This window comes from Molothrus aeneus, chromosome 14 (genome assembly GCF_037042795.1).
Source record: "Molothrus aeneus isolate 106 chromosome 14, BPBGC_Maene_1.0, whole genome shotgun sequence".
Classification (NCBI taxonomy): domain Eukaryota; kingdom Metazoa; phylum Chordata; class Aves; order Passeriformes; family Icteridae; genus Molothrus; species Molothrus aeneus.
Window position 1 is genome coordinate 2,149,220 of NC_089659.1, and position 18,655 is coordinate 2,167,874.

General features: G+C 44.8%; 1 protein-coding gene across 2 annotated transcripts; it reads right to left on the reverse strand.

Annotated features, from left to right (window-relative positions):
• Window positions 1–565: 565 nt before the first annotated feature.
• RLIM (ring finger protein, LIM domain interacting) lies at window positions 566–17,587 on the reverse strand. Of its 2 annotated transcripts, XM_066559423.1 has the most exons (4): window positions 17,507–17,587; window positions 8,225–8,413; window positions 7,318–7,401; window positions 566–6,490 (listed from the first exon to the last, which is right to left on the reverse strand). In XM_066559423.1, the coding sequence occupies exons 2-4, from the start codon at window positions 8,391–8,393 to the stop codon at window positions 4,956–4,958; spliced, it is 1,788 nt and encodes a 595-aa protein (XP_066415520.1). In that variant the 5' UTR covers window positions 8,394–8,413; window positions 17,507–17,587; the 3' UTR covers window positions 566–4,955. The 2 variants fall into 2 exon arrangements, with proteins under 2 accessions (XP_066415520.1, XP_066415521.1); XM_066559424.1 differs by lacking the exon at window positions 7,318–7,401.
• Window positions 17,588–18,655: the final 1,068 nt, after the last annotated feature.

Below are 18,655 nucleotides of genomic sequence, written 5' to 3' on the forward strand. Positions count from 1 at the left end.
TTCAGGGACACAGCACCTTCCTGTCCCTTTGCACCGATGCCATCACGCTGCTCTCGGCGAGCGGCTCCCACTTCCTACCCGAGGAATGGGATTGAGGTGGGGGAAGCACAGATAATAAATACAGCTTCCCACACCCTAAAAAACATCTTTCCCACTCCAGTAAGTGTTTGCACATACCTCAGCTGCTAATTTTAGGACAGAGCTTTAAGCCAGATGTGAGACTCTCCCTGAATCCTGGCTGCATTTGCAGGGAGACTCAGCCCTGCCAGCCCTGCACGGGGCCCAGCTTCTCCTTGGATGACAACTTGGAGATGCTGCATTTATATCCTACATTATCCACTGCCAGATTGACAAAGTCTGGGACACAGAGGTATTTATTTCTTTGGCTTTATGTCCTAATGTAATAAATTCTTCTGAGGAGTTAATTCTGTACCATTCCAACTCCTTTTCTGCCTCAAGGGGAAAGGTGTATGGAGGAAATAAATTCCTGCCACATCCACCACTGTGTGCTCCAGTGCATTCCCACCGTAAGAATAAACCCAAGGAGTGATGATCCAGCACAAAATGAACACTTCATGCATTTTATTGAGTCTATTTAAATTTGCATTATAACACCTTACATAGGGAACAAACTCCTCCTAAGTGTTAGCTGGCAAACCCGGTCAAACTGTGTCCAACAACCTCTGAGTACCAGTTTGTATTAAACAAGTCCAGTATAAACAAATGTAAAGCACTGTTAAAAAAAAAGAAAGAAAAAAAGAAAAAATAATAAAGAAAATTGTTACATTCACAGTGGAATTCAGGGCTTCCCAACCAACAACCTTCCCAGCAGAGTGAAATTCAGAAAGGGGCTCAAATAAAGGGAATAACACCAGATATAAATCAAATAAATTCAATGTTATGTTTCCTCATAAGACAAAAGAGATACAGTCTATCTGAGAGGTTGGGAAGCCCTGGTATAACAGATGCAAAGCTCTTTTCTTAACACACCACCACTTATTTGTACTTTGGGTACGTTACCATTAATTGTGTCTCTTCAGCCTCCTGCTTCCCCCCCTAATCGAGGATAAACAAAAAGCCTACTGTACATAAGGGCTGGAAATATTTCTGAAGTTGTTATAAATTCCCTCCATGTGGCTCCAAGCCAAGCTTCGTGCAAAGCTCCTCCTCCTGGGAGAAGGCAGAGGAGCAGGCAGACATTCCCCAGAGCCCTTCCCAGAGCAGGACAGAGCTCCCACGGACACAGCGATCCCAAATGAGGGCTGACAATGAGGGATGGAGGATCCTGCTGTGGCGTGGAGGTTCAGAACCTCCTCAGCCTTCCCTGCACCCCGCCTCACCCTGCATGATCCATCCCCTCAGTTGTGGTGAGACCACTGGGTTGTGGGGACAACTCTTTGTCCACCGTGGATCCATGGGGAAAGGGGCCTTTGGAGTCCCACATTTGCATAACCCAGACAAGTGACAGGAAACTGGGATGACACTCATTATGGGCCATTGTGCCAGCTCTGGTGGGAAACCCTTCGTCTGCAAGGCGACACAATGGACAATTAGGGTGGGTGTCGTGTCCTGCAGCTGCTTCCTACAAAAGGCCCTTCAAACTCCCTGATTTCTATGCACGAAGTACCTACACAATCAAACTGTTTTTAAAACAACTCAACTGCCTCCAAGTTCTCTGCAAAAAACCCACCTTGTTCGAAGAAAAAATATGCACGTGAAAGGGAAATCCAATCAGCACCAGGAATACGGACTTTTCACAGGTAAAGCCCCTCCACCCCCAAAAAAATTAAAGTGAGCACCCACAAGTCTGTGTTTGTTCACAACGTGAATTAAAATATGAACTAACAGCAACTTGTAACGAATTGTAATTATTAAAACTGTGTTTGCCACAAGGCTTTGGCCAGGTGACCACTGCCATTGCTGTGGGTAGGGAGGGGTCTGTCCTGTCAGAAAGGAATAAAGCTCACGCACCAGGGATTCCCAGCAGGAGTTTGGACATTTGGGAAAAAACCCCCCGGTAACCACTGAGTGGAAATGCCAAGGAGAATCCTTCGGAACCAAGATAAAAGCTGCAGATGCTGCGAGGAATCCCGTTGGTGCTGAAGGCAGATCCCACACGGTGGCACTGTGACCCAGGCCACAGCGCACACGGCTCTGCCTCTCCAAAGCCACCATTCCTACAAATGAGCCCTAGGAACGTGCCGAAAGTAGCCCTTTAACCCTTCACACCCCCCAGGCACGAGTGAAGATGCTGAGTCGCTCCAGAAATATAAAAAAATCTAAGGGAAGAGCTAAATACACATGTTCACTATCAAAATAATTCATGAAATGTAAATTAGTCTAATTATGAAAGTGTTTCACATTTTGTAAGCAACTGAAATGATAATATTGGCTTTTCCTAACTCCAATCTAAATTTAGATAAATAGAAATTTAATTACCCTAATTAACTGAGCTACATAAAGAAGTTTTTGCTGCAGACAATGAGCCCCCAGCCCCTTTAGCACACTCAGCACTGCAAAAGGCAGAAGAAACCATGGAGAACCATCAACATCTCTTAAACTGAGATTAAATTATTTGTTCTTGGTACCGTTTGGGAAACCTCCAAGATTTTATTAGTTGCTCTTGTTACAGAAAGATAAATGTTAAGACATGCCATAAGCTATAACAAAACTGTTGTTTTTGGGGCAGTTCTACCAAGGTGGAAATTCCATGGAAAAGGTGGGGTGACAGGTACCACAGCCATGCTTTGTGTGGGTTTGGGAAGATGGGCTCCCTTCCTGGTGGTCACCAGCTCTGGTCTGAGATAAACAGCTCTGACTTCCAACATCTAACATGGTACCCATGTAGAGAGGGTTTGGTTTTTTTTTTCCATCTAATTCTATGCTCTGTAAGTCTGGAAACTGCAACTGAGAGCGAGTATTCACTCTGTGAAATTCAGAAGTATTATTTTGCTGTGAAATTTTGGCACAGAGAAACCAGCACCCAGAATCACCAGCCAACTCCAATTTTACAGTGATGTGCATCCAAGGAAAAAGCCAAACCTGTGAGCTGATTGTTCCCAAAGAACCCTCGTGCTCCCTCTGCCATGGTGTGTCCCACCAGGAGGAAAGAGCTCAACAGCCAGTCAGGGCTTCCCACTGAAACAGCACAAAATGCACATGGAGAAAAAAGAAAACCCCAGAATTTTGGGATGCTGTGGAATCCTGGACTAGCTGATGAGATGTTAAAATGGTTTAGAGCAGCGATTATAGTTTATGCACCCACCACTATAAAACACCAAAAATGTGTTTTAATTAGGAAAAAAGAGATAGGCCAGCTTTGGTTTTGTTATCTGAGGAACAAGCAACATTTCCCACCCAGCCAGCAAGAGCAGCTCATATCCCTTCAGAACTACTGCCCTGGAGTGGAAATAAATAAAAATCACTTTCCCACTGCACATGTAAGCCAGGAAAAACCCCCAAACCTTAGAGAATAAAACAAAGAAAGGTCAGTGAGGGTGAAGGATGTTTCCCCACACACACACTCTGATGAGAGTTGAGGTACATTCTCCAATTCTCAACTGCAACATGTCACATACATAATTTTAAAAGCAAATTCATTTTCATTCTGTCCAATAGGAATATAAAGAGCTTGTTGGGTTTTTACTGTTAGTGTCAAGAATCTCCTACACATTTTAGTGCACTCATTTTAAAATGTAACCCAATACTAATGATGTGCTTTCCAGTTATTCCCTGAGGCACCTGCACCACAGGCCACCAACACCAGACCACTCAACACATCCAGAGGTTACCAGTACAGTTGAAGCTTGTGAAGAACTAAAAACCAACCTCTCCATACTTGTTTGATGAAGTTACAACATTGCCTCAAAAACTGAGAGGAAAAGCTGATAGAAAAATTGGGCACAAACCTCAGTGAACAAGCCAGTACACACAGGTTTGTATTATTCCATATTTGCAACCATACCAAGAAATAACCAGCCATTAGAACAGTTTCTAATTTTTATCATCTTTTTTTTTTTTTTTGGTGGCATTACTGAGCCAAAACACTGCAACTATAACATTTAATTTCCGGTTTTTAAAATGCAATTAAATGTCTAATCCAACTGTTTTTATGTTACAGTAGCTGTTCACATAAATAGTACAGATATGCACTGCTCTTGACAGGTACACAGTCACAAAAGCAGCTCTCTCGTGTTCAGTTTGCTCTCTGTGTAGTGGGGGTTGTATGAAAAGCGTTCTTGATTTCTAAGCATGGTACAATTTTAATTCTTAATGCGTTAGTACAACAGTGCATTGGAAAAGTACTGAGCTTCTACAAAAAAGCTTTACAATTTTAAAACAGATTTTTTTTCCTTTATTTAAACAAGCATAGGCAATTCTTATATTTCCACAACAAGATAAATATCCCAATTATGCTAACAGCTCATCCTACAGCGTGCCATAGTGATGGGGAAAGGGCTAACATTAGTGTTATTTACACAGACATGTCCAATATTAACCCAGGAGGAAAATTAAAAGTATGTTCAAATGTGCAATTAAATTATTTTTTCAGAGAGTTGGATTTCTTGCAAAAATTCCTCTATGACTCATGAACACTGAGCTGGGATAACTTCTCAAATAACTCCTCAGAAGCACAATCTTGAGGAAAAACTGTTTATTGGGCTGGGAAGGAGAAAGAACTTAATATCTTCACAAAGAAAAAAATATTTTGAAGTGGGGAGATGTCTTTGGACAAGTGAAATTGAACACCCAAACCGACTAGAACTCGAAAAACCTAATTAAAGAAATTTTCCAATTCCCAAATCTTGAATCCAGAGAAAATGCTTTCAATGAGGGAAGATTCACTCCGAGTCATTACTATACATTGAGGTACCACTCAAAAAGTGGCCATAAAGGAAGTGACTTCTTTGCCCATCACTATCACACCGGCTGCCTGGCCATCACTCAGCTCTGCCTTAGACCACGCTCTCCCTGTTCCCAGAGGCCAGGACTGCCCTGCGGCAGATGGGGCAGGTGGAGTTCTCCGACAGCCAGCGGTCGATGCAGTGCACGTGGTACTCGTGCGAGCACGGCAGCTTGCGGAGCTTGTTGCCCTCCGTGTACTCGGTGATGCACACGCTGCAGGTTTTCAGAGCGTCGCTCTCACCAAAATTCCTCATGGCTAGGTTGTCAATTTGTTCTTTGGTGAGTCCTCTGGGTTGGTCATCGTCATCTTCGTTGAGTAAGAAAAACTGTGCAAGGCTAAGGAATGGTAGAGAACCGCTTTCCTCAAAAGTGACCGATCCCCTCATATTGCGGCCTTCCCGCCTGGCACCAGATGTTGAGCTAGCTTCGTGCCCACCCTCGTACACCTCCCCTGAGCTAACATCTGCATTCTCATTGCCCGAGGCGCCCCCGCCTCCGCTCTGCGGCTCAGCAGTCTCCACGTTGTGACTGGGAGTCGACCCACTGGAATCTGCGTCGCTATCGCTGTACATGAAGTAGCTGAGCTCCCCGAAGCCCGTCATGATCTGCCTCAGCATGGTTTGGATGGCGACCGACGTGGTTTCGCTCAGGCCCGTGTTCAGGATCCTGCGGATGGGGATCCTGATGGTGCTGACGTAAGTTCTCACCCCAGCCCGCTCCGAGCGGGAGAAGGTGCGCCGGAAGCCTCCGCGCTCGCTCTCGTAGGTGACCGTGTTGTTGGGGGTCTGGGAGCGCGAGCGGGTCCTGTTGGCGATGCTGTCCCTCTGCCGGTACTCGCCCGGGCGAACTCTTCTCACCTGCAGGTCCAGCACTATGGTGGGAGGCCTCTGCCCAGAAGCTGTGGACTCGCTGGCGCCGGTGCTTTCTGAAGAGCCTGCTGCTTGAGGAGCAGGCCTCGTCTCAGGGGGGGAAAACAGAACTGCATTTTCACTTGGCACCTCAGTCCCCACTGTGTGCTGCCTTAACGTCACGTGCTGTCTGGTTCTAGAGCTGCCCTCAGCCTCGCCCGCTGAGGAGTGGTCAAGTGTTTGAGATGATGTGTTGTGATGAGACCTGCGAGGGGCCTCGCTCACTGCATTAATAGGTGACCTACTTCTATCAGTCCTAGCCCGCGTCCGCCGCTGCTCTGGACTCCTACTCCTGGCTCTCCTCTGCCCTCTAGGAGGGGAAGCCTCCTCAGCTGTCAGCTCCTCTGCACTGCTCCTTTCTGATCCAGGCTGCCTTACAGATGGTGATTCAGACCTTGGAATTTCAGAGTCACTTTGGCTGTTTTCCAAATCCTCCCCATTGGAAGGCTCTACAGATGGCTCATTCTCAGTTTCTGGATTCGTGTTCCCATTATTACGGTTGACATTTATTTCCAAACTGAATCTGAAGTCGCCGCTATTCGGGTTAGTCCGGCTCACTGCTCTCCAGGACTGGTTTCCTCGCTGCCCGCTTCGTGTCGTATTTCCAGTCTGTCGGACTGAATTAAGCCAGTCTATTATAGAATCTCCATTTGAAACATCTTCTGCGGACTCTGCACCTGTGAAAAAGACAGGGAACTACCAAAATTAGAGTACTGAGCTAATTTTGGAGCCATCTTTTCCAAGAACATAATTGCTTAGCTTAACAAGTGACAATTTAGAAGTGCTGAATCCTACCGAGTGCTACTGTGGTTTCACAGGCAGTGTGACAATTCTGTAACTACCAGAGCTCTTCTAAGGGAGCAGGAGTGGACATTGCTCTAATATGCACAGATAGGCTGCAGCCATCACAGAGCAAACAAGTCATCAAAAGAACATGTATTTTCTATCATAAGTAAATGGAAAGTCACATGTCAGGTGCCGTAACACATCGATATTCTGTGTTTTCCTTTCCAAACAATTAAGTGATCTATCGACCGTGAAACAGAGAATTAAGGTTGTCCTGAACCTTCACCTGCAGAGCTTTATAGCAAATCTGTCTCACTGAAGAATGAACCCCAGTGGTCAGCTCCGAGCATCCCCCACCAATCTCTACAGAAGGGTGACAACAAAAGCAATGCAGCATCTTTGGAAGGGAAGAATTAAAAAACAGGGATTGCCAAAAAGCATCCCAGAAGGGAGCAGACAGAAAGGCAATCTTAAAAAAAATGAAATAAAAAAAGAAATAAACCTAAGCAAAACTTTTACTTTGATAGAAGTAAGAGATGTTATGAATGAAATCTGTCCCAAACTGACCTCTGCAGCAGATATCAGACATAAGGTTCACTGAGTTTTGAAACAAAGCTCACCTTGCACCTGCCTAGGCTTAACTTGTTCCACTCCTGCACTCAAGTTAAGGTCCGTACGGGGTGCTAAAGTTAAGAGTTTTCACAAATACTGTATATACCTCTATTCTCATCACTGTTTTGCTGTGGCGGACCTTCTTTAACTTGGTGTAGCCTTCTCAGCAACTCTTCTTCAGTAATTTCACCTTAGAAAATAAGCAAAATTTTCCAAAAATATTTCCAAATCATATATGTATGGCAAGCATTATCAAAAGCTTCTAAAGAAGGTACAAGCCACTGCTTGTGTTCTGTCTAATTCATTCCTGCCATAATGGCACTGCCAAGCACGGTGCTAAGGGGAAGTTCAGACACTTTAGCACTGTTGTCCCAAGTAAGTTTCCTGAAGCTGAAATACCCAACAGTTCCATCCTATTCCAGAGAGATGTGCTCTCTGGTTCTGTAACCTCGACAATTGAGCAGCAATTTTTGTCATCCTACACCCATTAGGGTGTCCAGCATGAAATATTTGAGGTTAACACTTCCAGAAGCAGGAACAGAAGGTTTAAATTACTTGAGTCATGGTTTGAATTAGGTATCAACCTATGAAAAGGAAGTTTACCATGTTGATTGAGAGCTGACATCAAAATGTCCATGCAGAATCTCATACCAGACTACTTACCCTGGTTACAAACTCCTAACCTCACCAGCACAAAATCTGCACACAGAGGCTTAAAGGAGATTTTTTTGTCCATCTAAGGGTTCATAACTGGAACTGGGTCAAATCTGGGTGTTCCTGCCAAGTTGTGCAAACACCAGACTTTTGTGTCTGATGAATCTACACCATCCTATGTCTCCACAAGTCAAGGGACCACTTGAATTTGAATGTGCACAAATTAGCAAGAAGCTACTTCCTACCACAGAACACACTTGCAGCACACAGACGGGTGAAAGGGCTTCAGGGGAACAGAAAATGACACAAATTTCCTACAAGCAGCTCTAGCAGGATGGACATAGGCAAGCATTACCTACCTGGTGTTCCTAGCAAATTGTTATCTCTCATAAGCCTGTAGTCCTCTTCACTCAGGTTGTTCACAAACTGATAGAAAGCTTCTTCTCGGTCTAAGCGATCCAGCTGGCTCTGACGTTGGGCTTCTGATTGATCAATACTTCCTTTATCACTGGAGTCTGAGCTTTCCATCTTGATGAGTAGAAGAGTACCTAAAAAAGGAGAGAACAAACCCTTCATGAGAGCAGTGAAATACAGCATGGAATTTATGCATGTGAGTCCAGTACAAAAGTGAAGTACAGGTTAAAGCAGTTTGTTAATGAAGTTTTAGTTAGGAGCAGGTTCATCACCACAGGGATCAAAAACAAAGCATGAACCTCCTCAAGAAGTACAAACAAAACTGATGCCCAAATACTCATCAAAGCAGCAAGCTGAACACAGAATATCATCTGCCATAAGCCTTAGAGCCCATCTTTGAATTCACATACTAAGTGACCATGATTATCTGCTTTTTGCATAAAATATTCCTGATATCACAACTGCCTCTCCAAGCAGCCTTACAGAAGTGTAGCACAAGGCATAAGCCATCCTTGATTGTGCTCTCTGAGCACAGGATTAGGTGTTCCTTGCCTTTTCCTACCTGCTACAGAAACACCCTCTTCACCATACTAGTGAATTGTAACAGAATGAAGTGGTTATCAAGAACTCAAATAAAGAAGATGCTGTCGAACCCTGTACACAAAAAAAAAGGGACAGGTTCTCATTCCCTCAAAAAACAAAAAAAAGAGTTTGTAAAATCAGCTTTATAGTTTTACATCAAGAGAGGAATTTGCTTTCAAGTTTCAGCTTTTACTGAACTACTGATGTTGATGAGCAAATTTCCAAGACAAAACTCCAGCACATACCAGCTACACTACTGCTTTAAAGAGCTGTCTTCTAGGCTGCATATTTTAAAATATAACCTCCTCATATTGTTTTTCATTTGGATGAAATACTTGACAACGTCTCTCTTTCAAGGAAAATAATCGATTAATGCTGTGTCTGTAGCTGATAAATATTGTAAAGAACAATGCAAATGCAAGAGACATTCTGGCACTGGCTGTGCCATGCAAATACATCAAATGAAGACAAAATAACCAGTTTCCTTGATCCCTCTGCCTCACTATTCACAGCACCAAGAATTTTCCTGTACAACTGGTAGAATCTAGTTACTCAGAGGTGATTAAGAAGCTAATCCTCTGCATGCTAAAAAGCTCTGCAATAACATTCCCCATCAGAGAACATTCCTTTCATTTAAACCATACTTCAAGTGACATGGAAATACTGGAAGAATAAAGCTTTTCTGCTTCTCACTGGAAAATTTCCAACACTTAGACATCTGTCTAGTGCAAAAAGCATCTTTTTTTGGTTTGTCAGCACAGCTGTCAAGTCAAGACTGCCCACAGTTTACATTAGTGCTTCTCCAGAAGAGCAGCACTGCATGATCTCCACGGGCACTTTATTTCAGCTGCTATGGTGAAAATTAAAGTGCACCAACCACCACCGTGTGCAGCACCAGAAAAATTCCACAGGATAAGACATCCCCTTATTGCAGACTTGAAAATTATGAAACTGCTCTTCTGACCCTCTGTCTTCAGTTCTGATGCAGCAGAACTTGAATTTAAGTTACTGATATTAACTCATTGCCACTCGGGGTTACGGTGCTGTTTGGTTCTGTGGAGTTCTGCCATTTTACCGAAGCAATTACACCCTTTTTTCAGGAATCAGGAAGCAGTAGCAATTCCCAGAGTCACTCCTGAGTCAGATGGGAGCCTATCAGCTTTCTCTGCATTTCTAAATCCCTGGAGCAATCTAAAGACTGCAGACTGGCATGTGACATGAGCGCTGTGTGCTGTGACGTGCTGTTAAACACCGATAAATGACCCCATTCACAGGACAGTTGAGCAATAGTTTCTGCAGGTGTGTTCAGCTCTGACCCGGCTCACTCAGGAAATCCCTGTGCCCTTCACATGCCAGGCACGTATTTCTAGGGAGAACACAGCTTCAGTCAACTTTTTTCACAAGCTTTCTGCAGCAGAATTATTACTTCAAGTACCATTATTTTAAGACACGCTGGAGAAGATACTTTTAAAAGCAGCTCTCACTGGTTCTGGTAATATCTGAATAAAAGTCTCAAGTAGAACAAGAGACTTGCATTCAAAATAAAACCTTGAAATGCAGCAGTTCTTTGGGAATACACATCAAACTTGGAAACACGTGGAATGCCTTCAGAAAGATGGTAATATTAACACCTTTATAAGCATTAGACCAATTCTTCAACAGCTCTTAAAACAGAAAGATGCACTACACATCCAAAACATAACATTTGTTTACTACTTATTTACTACTTTTCTTTTAACTGAAAATGCTTGCAGGCACCTTGGCTATCTAATGCCTACATGATTCAAAGATATTTGCCTATTCCATTTCAGAAAATGAAGGTGCACCATTCTTGGTCAGGGAAAAAGGGAGAGTCAAAACAAGTCAAATACGGAGGGAATTTAAAAATCTCTTCTTCACCAACAGGCTGATGTACAGTGCAGTGGGTGATTCTTTAGGAAATGCTTGGAATAAGTCAGTACTACTAATTTCCAGGTTTGCTCCTCTTTTCTCCTCCTTCATCTCTTATCTTCCCTCTTAAACCACAAAATCAGCTAATGGTCAAGGCTGAATAGAGTTTACTGCTCAGAGGTGGGATGAATGAAGAATTTAATTTACACGAGGACTTTTCTGCTAATGACAAATTGCTGCATTTTCCTATTGCAAGCTACTAACAGGTTACACCAGTCCCTGTATCACCCAGAAATGCTGTGCATCTCTCTGGGGTGTTTACACTGATGGAAATACAGATGGCTCAGACACACAGCAGCAACAACACCTTCTCCCTACGTGACTGCAGTGCAGACAGCAAATGGGATGATACACTTCAAACCAGAGTTCTGATATTAAAACCAGCAAGTGAAAACCAGGATTTCTACCCCAAGGCTTCTGCTGCTTTCTATCTCCTCCCTGTGCACTCAGCTCATCGTGCACATTGTCCAACATAAGCCTCACCTCCCAGGCTGCTGCAGAGCTCTCCATGGCCAGACTGAACCTACTGGAATGTTTCGACTGCTCCTGCCTCAGCACAGCTCCATAGAGCCCATCTGGCTGGACAGCAGCATTTCCACGGTGGGAGTTACCATGGCCCTGCACTGAGAGGCAGAAAGAACTTGAAAATCTGCCCCTCAGGATGCTGCTCTCAGCTCACACCCTGCAGACAATTACTGAAGGAAGCCAGTAATACAGGGAAGCCTGATGAGGGAAAACCAACAGGTGTACTATTAGCTTACAACAAAATAACCAACATTTGGCTATCTAATAAGCAAGTACAGTTCAACTCTGCTTTTCTTTCTTCCAGTGTAAGGCTTTGTTCTTATGCAAGCTGAAAGATTCAGAATTTGCTCCTTCAGTGTCCTTCCTTGTCAGCACTGAGTTGACACAGGGTGGGGAAGGTCACAACTACGAGCAGGAAGTTCAGATCTGCTGGTTACTGCCAACTTCAGCTGAGATACCCAGGTATGAAAATCTCTTTACAGGGAAGTGAGGGGGTGACCACCTAAGGACTGCACAAAGCAAGAGAATCAGAGATAGGATAAACAATTTTCTCCTTGAAAAAAAAAAAAAATTCTTCAGCAGCTTGAATATCCAGACAAGAGTAACTACAGTGAATTGTTAATTGGTGCTCCTGTCCTGCCACAAATCAGAAAAGTATCTTCCCTGCAGTTACGCTTCAACAGCCTCAGAGGTTTCCAAGCACAAATGACTGCTTGTCTCCCCACTGCAGCAAGCCCACAAAAGCTATTGTTTGTTACATTCTTTTACTTCAAGAGGAAGCAATACTGTGGGCTTTTTGATAGGGACAATTTAAGAGTACTGGATATTCCCTCAATAATACAAAGTTATTCTTACAGCATAAGAAATATTTTGAGGTTTTTTGTGCCAGGTTGTTTGTAAACTAAATCCAGTCAGGAATGTGCTACTGCCTCAAATCTAGTGGACAGCAAGCAGGGATAACATGTGTGCGTCACCCATTTACCTTCAGCAGCAACACAGCCTATCTCCATATTGCATAGCACTTCTGGACCACAGGATTCTTCCCAGAAAAAGCATTAATGGACCATAAAGTACAGGAATAAATCTCTAGTTCTCCCTCCTTCAATAATGTCTAATATCTCCTGACATTAGTTACCTGAACAGAACACCAAGACGCTACCTTAGCCTGCATTCCTGATTTTTTTTTTTACATTTAAAAGAAATCCCATAAAACATTAGAGCTCTAATTAAACCAACTAGGCAGAACTTAGAAAAACTGACAAACCCTGAAATTGCTAATTGGCAGGGTTAAATGAAAAATAGACACCTTAAAATTAAAATTTTCATTAGATTCATGGGGCAATCCTCAAATTTTTACAGGACAAGGCAGGGAATTTAATTAAACTGAAGAAACAACTCAGCTGTTCATGAGTCAGGTGTGCAAGAAGTTCCTCTAGAACTCCCCCATGTCGGTGTTACCGGTATTTCAACCTCACCTGAGAATCTCTCGTGCCCTGTGTGGCAGGAATGTTTCCTGAGTTACCTCACGTCCCAGCAACACAGTTAATACCTCTGGATAAACAAAAAAAGAGGATGGCAGTGTGGGTGTTCCAGAGATGTCCTCAGCAGAAGGCCAACTTCTCATTTATGATTCATACCCTCATCTTAATTAGCCACTCCAACCGGTAGAGCACCTTGCGTACTTGCAGTCTACAGAGCTGATCAAACCCTCGCTCTGAAGGAGTGACTCAGGATGGAAGCCAGAAGCACTGACTTGTTTGCTTTGTGTCCTTAGAGGCTATTTTCCTGCCCAGGCTGCAGTGAACATGCCTCAAAGACACTTCAGCTGGAGAGAAGCAGAGCACAGCTGTGTGTCCAAGCTTTCCACGAACTGTGACTTCAGCAGCTCTGCCGTGCCCAGCCAGCCTCGCTCCAATTCCACGTCTCAAATGACACAGGAACAGCAGCTAGAACAGGCAGTCCTCTTACCCCAGCTCCTTCAAGCACAAACTGAACCCACTTCACACACAGCACTCATCCAACCCACTCCACCTCATTTTCCTAGAAGAATTCAAAGTTGAAAAACAGTTTCCATGCCAGTCAGTATCCAATTTCTCCATACTCAAAACTAGCTGGAAGTAAGGCATAACAGAAACTACATTTTCATCTTAAATATTTCATCACTCAAGTCAGCAAGCTCAAAAGCAGAAGCACAAACTGTCAGTGAATCTCATCATTAAAGGAAAAAGACACCTTAAGACAGTGAAATGAAAGTCATCTATTTGCATTATACATGGAGCTTCATTATGTCAAGTTTGTTTGGCTTTCTCTTTTTGTGCAGGTGCAAAGCTTCCTTTTGTGATCACACCAAAGGCTTTGATACCACAGGTCCAATACACTCACCTCCATCTTAGAAACAGTAAAAAGGAACAAACTTTTCCAATTTTTAAAGTGGCATCATGAATTTTGGGATTTTCTTCCCTGCTATTGTGGCTTTTTATTTCCACTGTGATGAACAGCAGATTTAGGTTCTTTTTAGCTTTTTAATAAACCTACCATAAGTTTTAAAGTCAAGAACTCCCTATGTCCTCTTTAACTCAAAATTATCATGAAACGTGCACCACTCTGGCAAAGCTGGAAGAAAGTTTTGTATTCTGTGGAAGTGTTCTGTGAAAAGTGCTGTAAAATTTAAATGCCACTTTAACAAGGAGTGTTAAACATCGATTCAGCTTTTTCACTACCCCAGTGTGTTTCAAAGCAAAGGCCCTCAAACAAGATGTCATTCTGAACATACATTTCAAACAACAGAAAGCAAATGAATACTTTTGCAGAACAGTGGCAGAAAGTTCCACACAGCAAAAAAAACCCCAACAGACCAGAGAGCAAAAACACTTCAGCTGAACCAACTGCTGAGATAAAGAAGAGAAACACTAACAACTCCTGATAAGTCAGAAAGAAGTGAGGAAATCAGGGCAGAGCTTAGCAATTCCAGAACACTGAAAGCATGTGGAACCAAGATGGAGCTCTGAAAATATAATGCAGTAACTGCCAAAATTCTGGGCTTTGCCTTTTATCATCTGCACTTACTAAAACAACACTTCTCACATACAAGTGGAAAATAAAATTAAGATAACACTGCCTTTGCCATCAAATTCAGATAGCACAGAAGAGAAAGCTTGGTGTGTATGAGGTGCAGCAAGTTTCCAGCACTGCAGGTTCATGAAATGATGCTCTTTTTGCCTAGAAATGAGCTTCCTGCTGGGTCAGCAGCAGAAGGCCCACTCTGAAGTCAAAAGAAGTAAAGCTGCACACAAGTAACCAGTGTTGACCATGAGAGACAGGACTGATCTCCAAGGACAAGCAGAGTTTTGATTCCTGAAGAAACACAAGCTGTGGTTAGCGAAAACACCAGACCAATCAACACTCATTAACTTTCAAATAAAAAAGAAAAAGCCATCTTTAAATTCACTGCTGAATGTTGCTGTCTCCACACAAGTGCTGCTAATGCAGGCACTGCTAACAGTAAAAGAGCAACAAGCAGAGAATCACTGCAACCACAAGCCACAGAGGAATTCCGATGTGTGCGTTCCTGTTCTCGCTGGTATCCGCTGCCCCACAAACACAGAAGTGGGAAATAAAATGAATGCAAATTTATCTGAATTTAAATAGGCATCTGCTCCATGAGAATTCCATTTCTGATGCCACCCCAAGGCAGGGAAGCCCCAGCATTTTAACAGGACTATGTGCACATACACCTTGCACATCAAAATCCAGATGCTCTGAGCACAAGATGATTTTAAATACTGAACTAAGATAAAATATGTGCTGGCTTTTCCTCTGTTCCATAATCATCAGGTGGTTTTACGAGCCCATCCAACCCTGCAGACCTCCCTGAGTCAAAAGCTGAGCCTCAACCCTGCACAGCAGCCAAAAGCTCCCACCAAACACCTCGTTAATACAAACCTGAGCAGTCTGAAGGAGACACAGGCTGGTGTTTATGATCTTACCTGCAGCCAGAACCTGTGCAAAGGCAAAACCAGTCCCTGGGATGCTCCTGGCTATCCCCACTCAGCACACAGAGCTCCTGACTAAGTTATGACACTGCTACACTCTTTAGAAGTTTTGCTTTTGAGAATCACAAGACTCTCATAAAAGTATCTTGAAGAAGGAAATGTTCACATTTGGTTTTATCCCTTCACAAGTAATTTTTCCAAGCTCAGCAGTTGATAAGTTTTCACCAAGACTGAGATTAAACCACAAAATCTTGGATAAACACCCACTAATCATGTCTGGATTCAAGTGTTTTAAGACATGGAAACTGAAGTTCTCTACAAAAAAGGAATTTAGGACACTCCAGTAATGTGTTAAGCTACATCGGGCCGGACTTAAATACAATCTTTAGACTCAAATATATGGAGTCAGAACATTATGTTATATTATGCTATGACTGTTAAAAAAGAAGTACAACACCTCCACTGCAACTGGAATGATTCTGCTAAGATCAAGGGATGTATTTTGATACATTCCCACAGGGAAGAGGAATAAAGGAACAAGCAAGGCAGGTGTATTGATGTAGAGGTATTTTGAAAACATTTCAATCTAAGGATCATGTTATCCACTCCTCTTAAAAAACTCAGCTACACATACTGGAGAGCAGACACTTGCAACACTCTTGTCCAGGAATTCATCCAGTAATATGGAAAATAAATATGATACAGATGGCAACCACTAGAACTTGAAAAATAGTGGTGTGTGGTTATTTCAGTGACAGACATTTACCCAGTCAGAGTTGCTGCAGTTGTTGTGCTTTAGTGGTCTAACATAACAAGAAACCCCTAATTTTATAATGTGTGGTGTGCTTTCCCTTCCCAAGACATAATTCCAAGCTATCATTATTTTAATTCCAAAATGGTAAACCTGTAGAGGGAACAGAGTCAGTTTAAGTGCTAGGTGACCACTACAACAAAACTAAATATCTGACCCTTAATTAACTGCCCAAGCAGCAGCCAACTGTTTGTTTTAGAAAGACTTGACAAGTCACTGCAATTAAAACTCAGGAACAAATTAGTGTCAGAAGTTCTTCTGAACATTTGACAAGTATTTCCAACTTGAAATTACCCAATACTGCCAACATGGACAGGAAAATGAAAGTGATGTGTGATGGTACTATTGGGTATTATCAAGTTTGCATTCTGGTTTAGGAGCTTCTCTGTATCAAGGCTCCACCTTCCTGAGAAACAGCAAAATAATACTACTGTTGTTTTAAAAATTCTGGGTTTTTTGCTGTGAAACCTTTTGTCAGACTTCTACTACACACTAAAATCAAGACACATAATACATTTTATAAACAAACCTTAATCATCACTACATTATATACATACACACTATTATACACAACCTGATATTGCTCCACAATTAAAGCAGACCACTCAAGATAAACACATACGTGCAGCTGGACTTGACAAGGGTTTTGAAACAGAGAAACAGAAACCTTAAATGCCAACAAACACCATTAAAAGGGGCAGAAAACTTGTACAGGAAGCTAAGGTGACAGAGCAAAGATGACGTGCTGAACTGGGGAGAAACTGAGCACAGGAATAGCAAACACCACAGGTCTGAACAGGTCACGGGCTGATCCAGCGCTCTGCACAGCGGGAGAGGAAGAGTTCTTCTGGCCTGTGCTCCACAACAAGGCTTCTTGCCTCAACTCACGGCCTGAAACACGGCCGTGAGAAGCTGGGGCTCCTGCAGCAGACCCTGAACTGCGGACGGGGCCCAGGACAGGGCTACAGCCACCCCCTCCCCCACCCTCCCAAAAGGAGCCTCTTCCAATTCCTCCGGACAGCCGGACGGTGCCGGGCCCGCCTGCCCTCCCCGGGGGCAACGCACACCCAGCTCCGGCCCCCAGTGGAGGATCAGGGTGGCGGCGGCCGGGGGAATGCCCGGGGTGGCGAGCGCGGCCCATCCGGGCACACCCGCGCTCGGACCGCCATCACCGCCCCCCGCGCCCTCACGGCACCGCCGATGGAGCCTCCCGCGCCCCGCCGAGCCGCCCCGCCGACCCCGAGCGGGGGCTGAGGGGCCCCGCTCCCGCCTCCCGCTCCGGGCGGAGGCCGCCACCGCCTCCCCCGGGCCTGGGCCTCTCCCTTCCCCGGGCCATTTTGAGAGCCCGCCCCCGCCCCGGTGCTCACCGCCCGCCGCCGCCGCCCGCCGCCGCCCCCCCGGCTGTGGGTGCGCCGCTGCCCGCGCCGCTCGGGGCTGGGTGCCGGCTGTCCGCGCTCCGCCCGTGCCGCTCCGCCGCCGCGCCGCCTCCTGCCCGCTCAGGCGGCCATTTTCTGCTCCATTGTTACCAAGGAACGGGGGGCCGGAAGCGGCCGCCGGCAGCCGGAAGTGGAGGCGCGCTCGGCCCCGCGCAGGCGCGGCCCGGGAGGGCAGCCCCGCCCAGCGCGCGCGGCCCCGGCCCTCAGGGGCCGCAGCCATTTTGGTGCGGGCAAAGGCTCAGGGTGGGGCAGGGTGGGGCCCGGATGCTATGGCTGCTCCGGCTGTTCCTCAGCTCACGGCCTCCAGGGAACGTGGAGGGGACAGGGGATTAGCGGTGCCCGCCCTTGGTGCGGCGCAGCAGGAGGGTCCCTGTGCCCGCGGTCCCACCTAAGTGTGGGGCTGTTTCATGTCGCCTCAGGTGTGCGTGCGCTGGGCAGAGGGGACTCCGTGCAAGGTCGATGGTGGCCAGCAGTGCGAGAAAAACCAAATAAATACTGGCAGTACTGGTGTCTGTCGGTACGGATATTCACCCTGGTCTCGCTTCTAACCATGGACATTCCTCCACTTCTAACCATGGACATTACTCCACCTCAAACCGTGGACATTCCTCCACCTCTAACCATGGACGTTCTTGCACCTCTAACCATGGACGTTCTTGCACCTCTAACCATGGACATTCCTCCACCTCTAACCATTGGCATTCCTTCCCCTCTATACACGGGCATTCCTTCACCTCGAACCATGGACGTTCCTTCCTCTCTAACTATGGCACGGTTTCCCCTCTCACCTGGTGTTGTGTACTACATACAGCCCTATGAAAACTAAGATATTCCTGTTTTCTGATGTGAGCCTTAATTAATTGAATGCCAGACTTCCCATTTTATGTAGGGTCAAGCACTTCTGCAGTTTTCCCCCTCATGGCTGAAATTATCAAGGGCAGCTAAGGTTTGAAAGGTCCCATTTTAATGCCCTAAAAGTCATGTTTTGCAAGGAAGTAATCTTCATAATATCCAATAAATACATAGAGAAAAACCATATTCCTGAGCATTTACACCATTTCAGGAAGCCCCTGAGACTCC

What these genes read in the sequence shown, in the direction of transcription:
- RLIM (XM_066559423.1), bottom strand. Translation starts at nt 8,393, where the DNA reads ATGGAAAGCTCAGACTCCAGTGATAAAGGAAGTATTGATCAATCAGAA. An exon ending in CAATTTGCTAGGAACACCAG is followed by an intron (nt 7,402 to 8,224) that starts GTAGGTAATGCT and finishes TTATTTTCTAAG; the next exon opens with GTGAAATTACTGAAGAAGAG. An exon ending in AAACAGTGATGAGAATAGAG is followed by an intron (nt 6,491 to 7,317) that starts GTATATACAGTA and finishes TCTTTTTCACAG; the next exon opens with GTGCAGAGTCCGCAGAAGAT.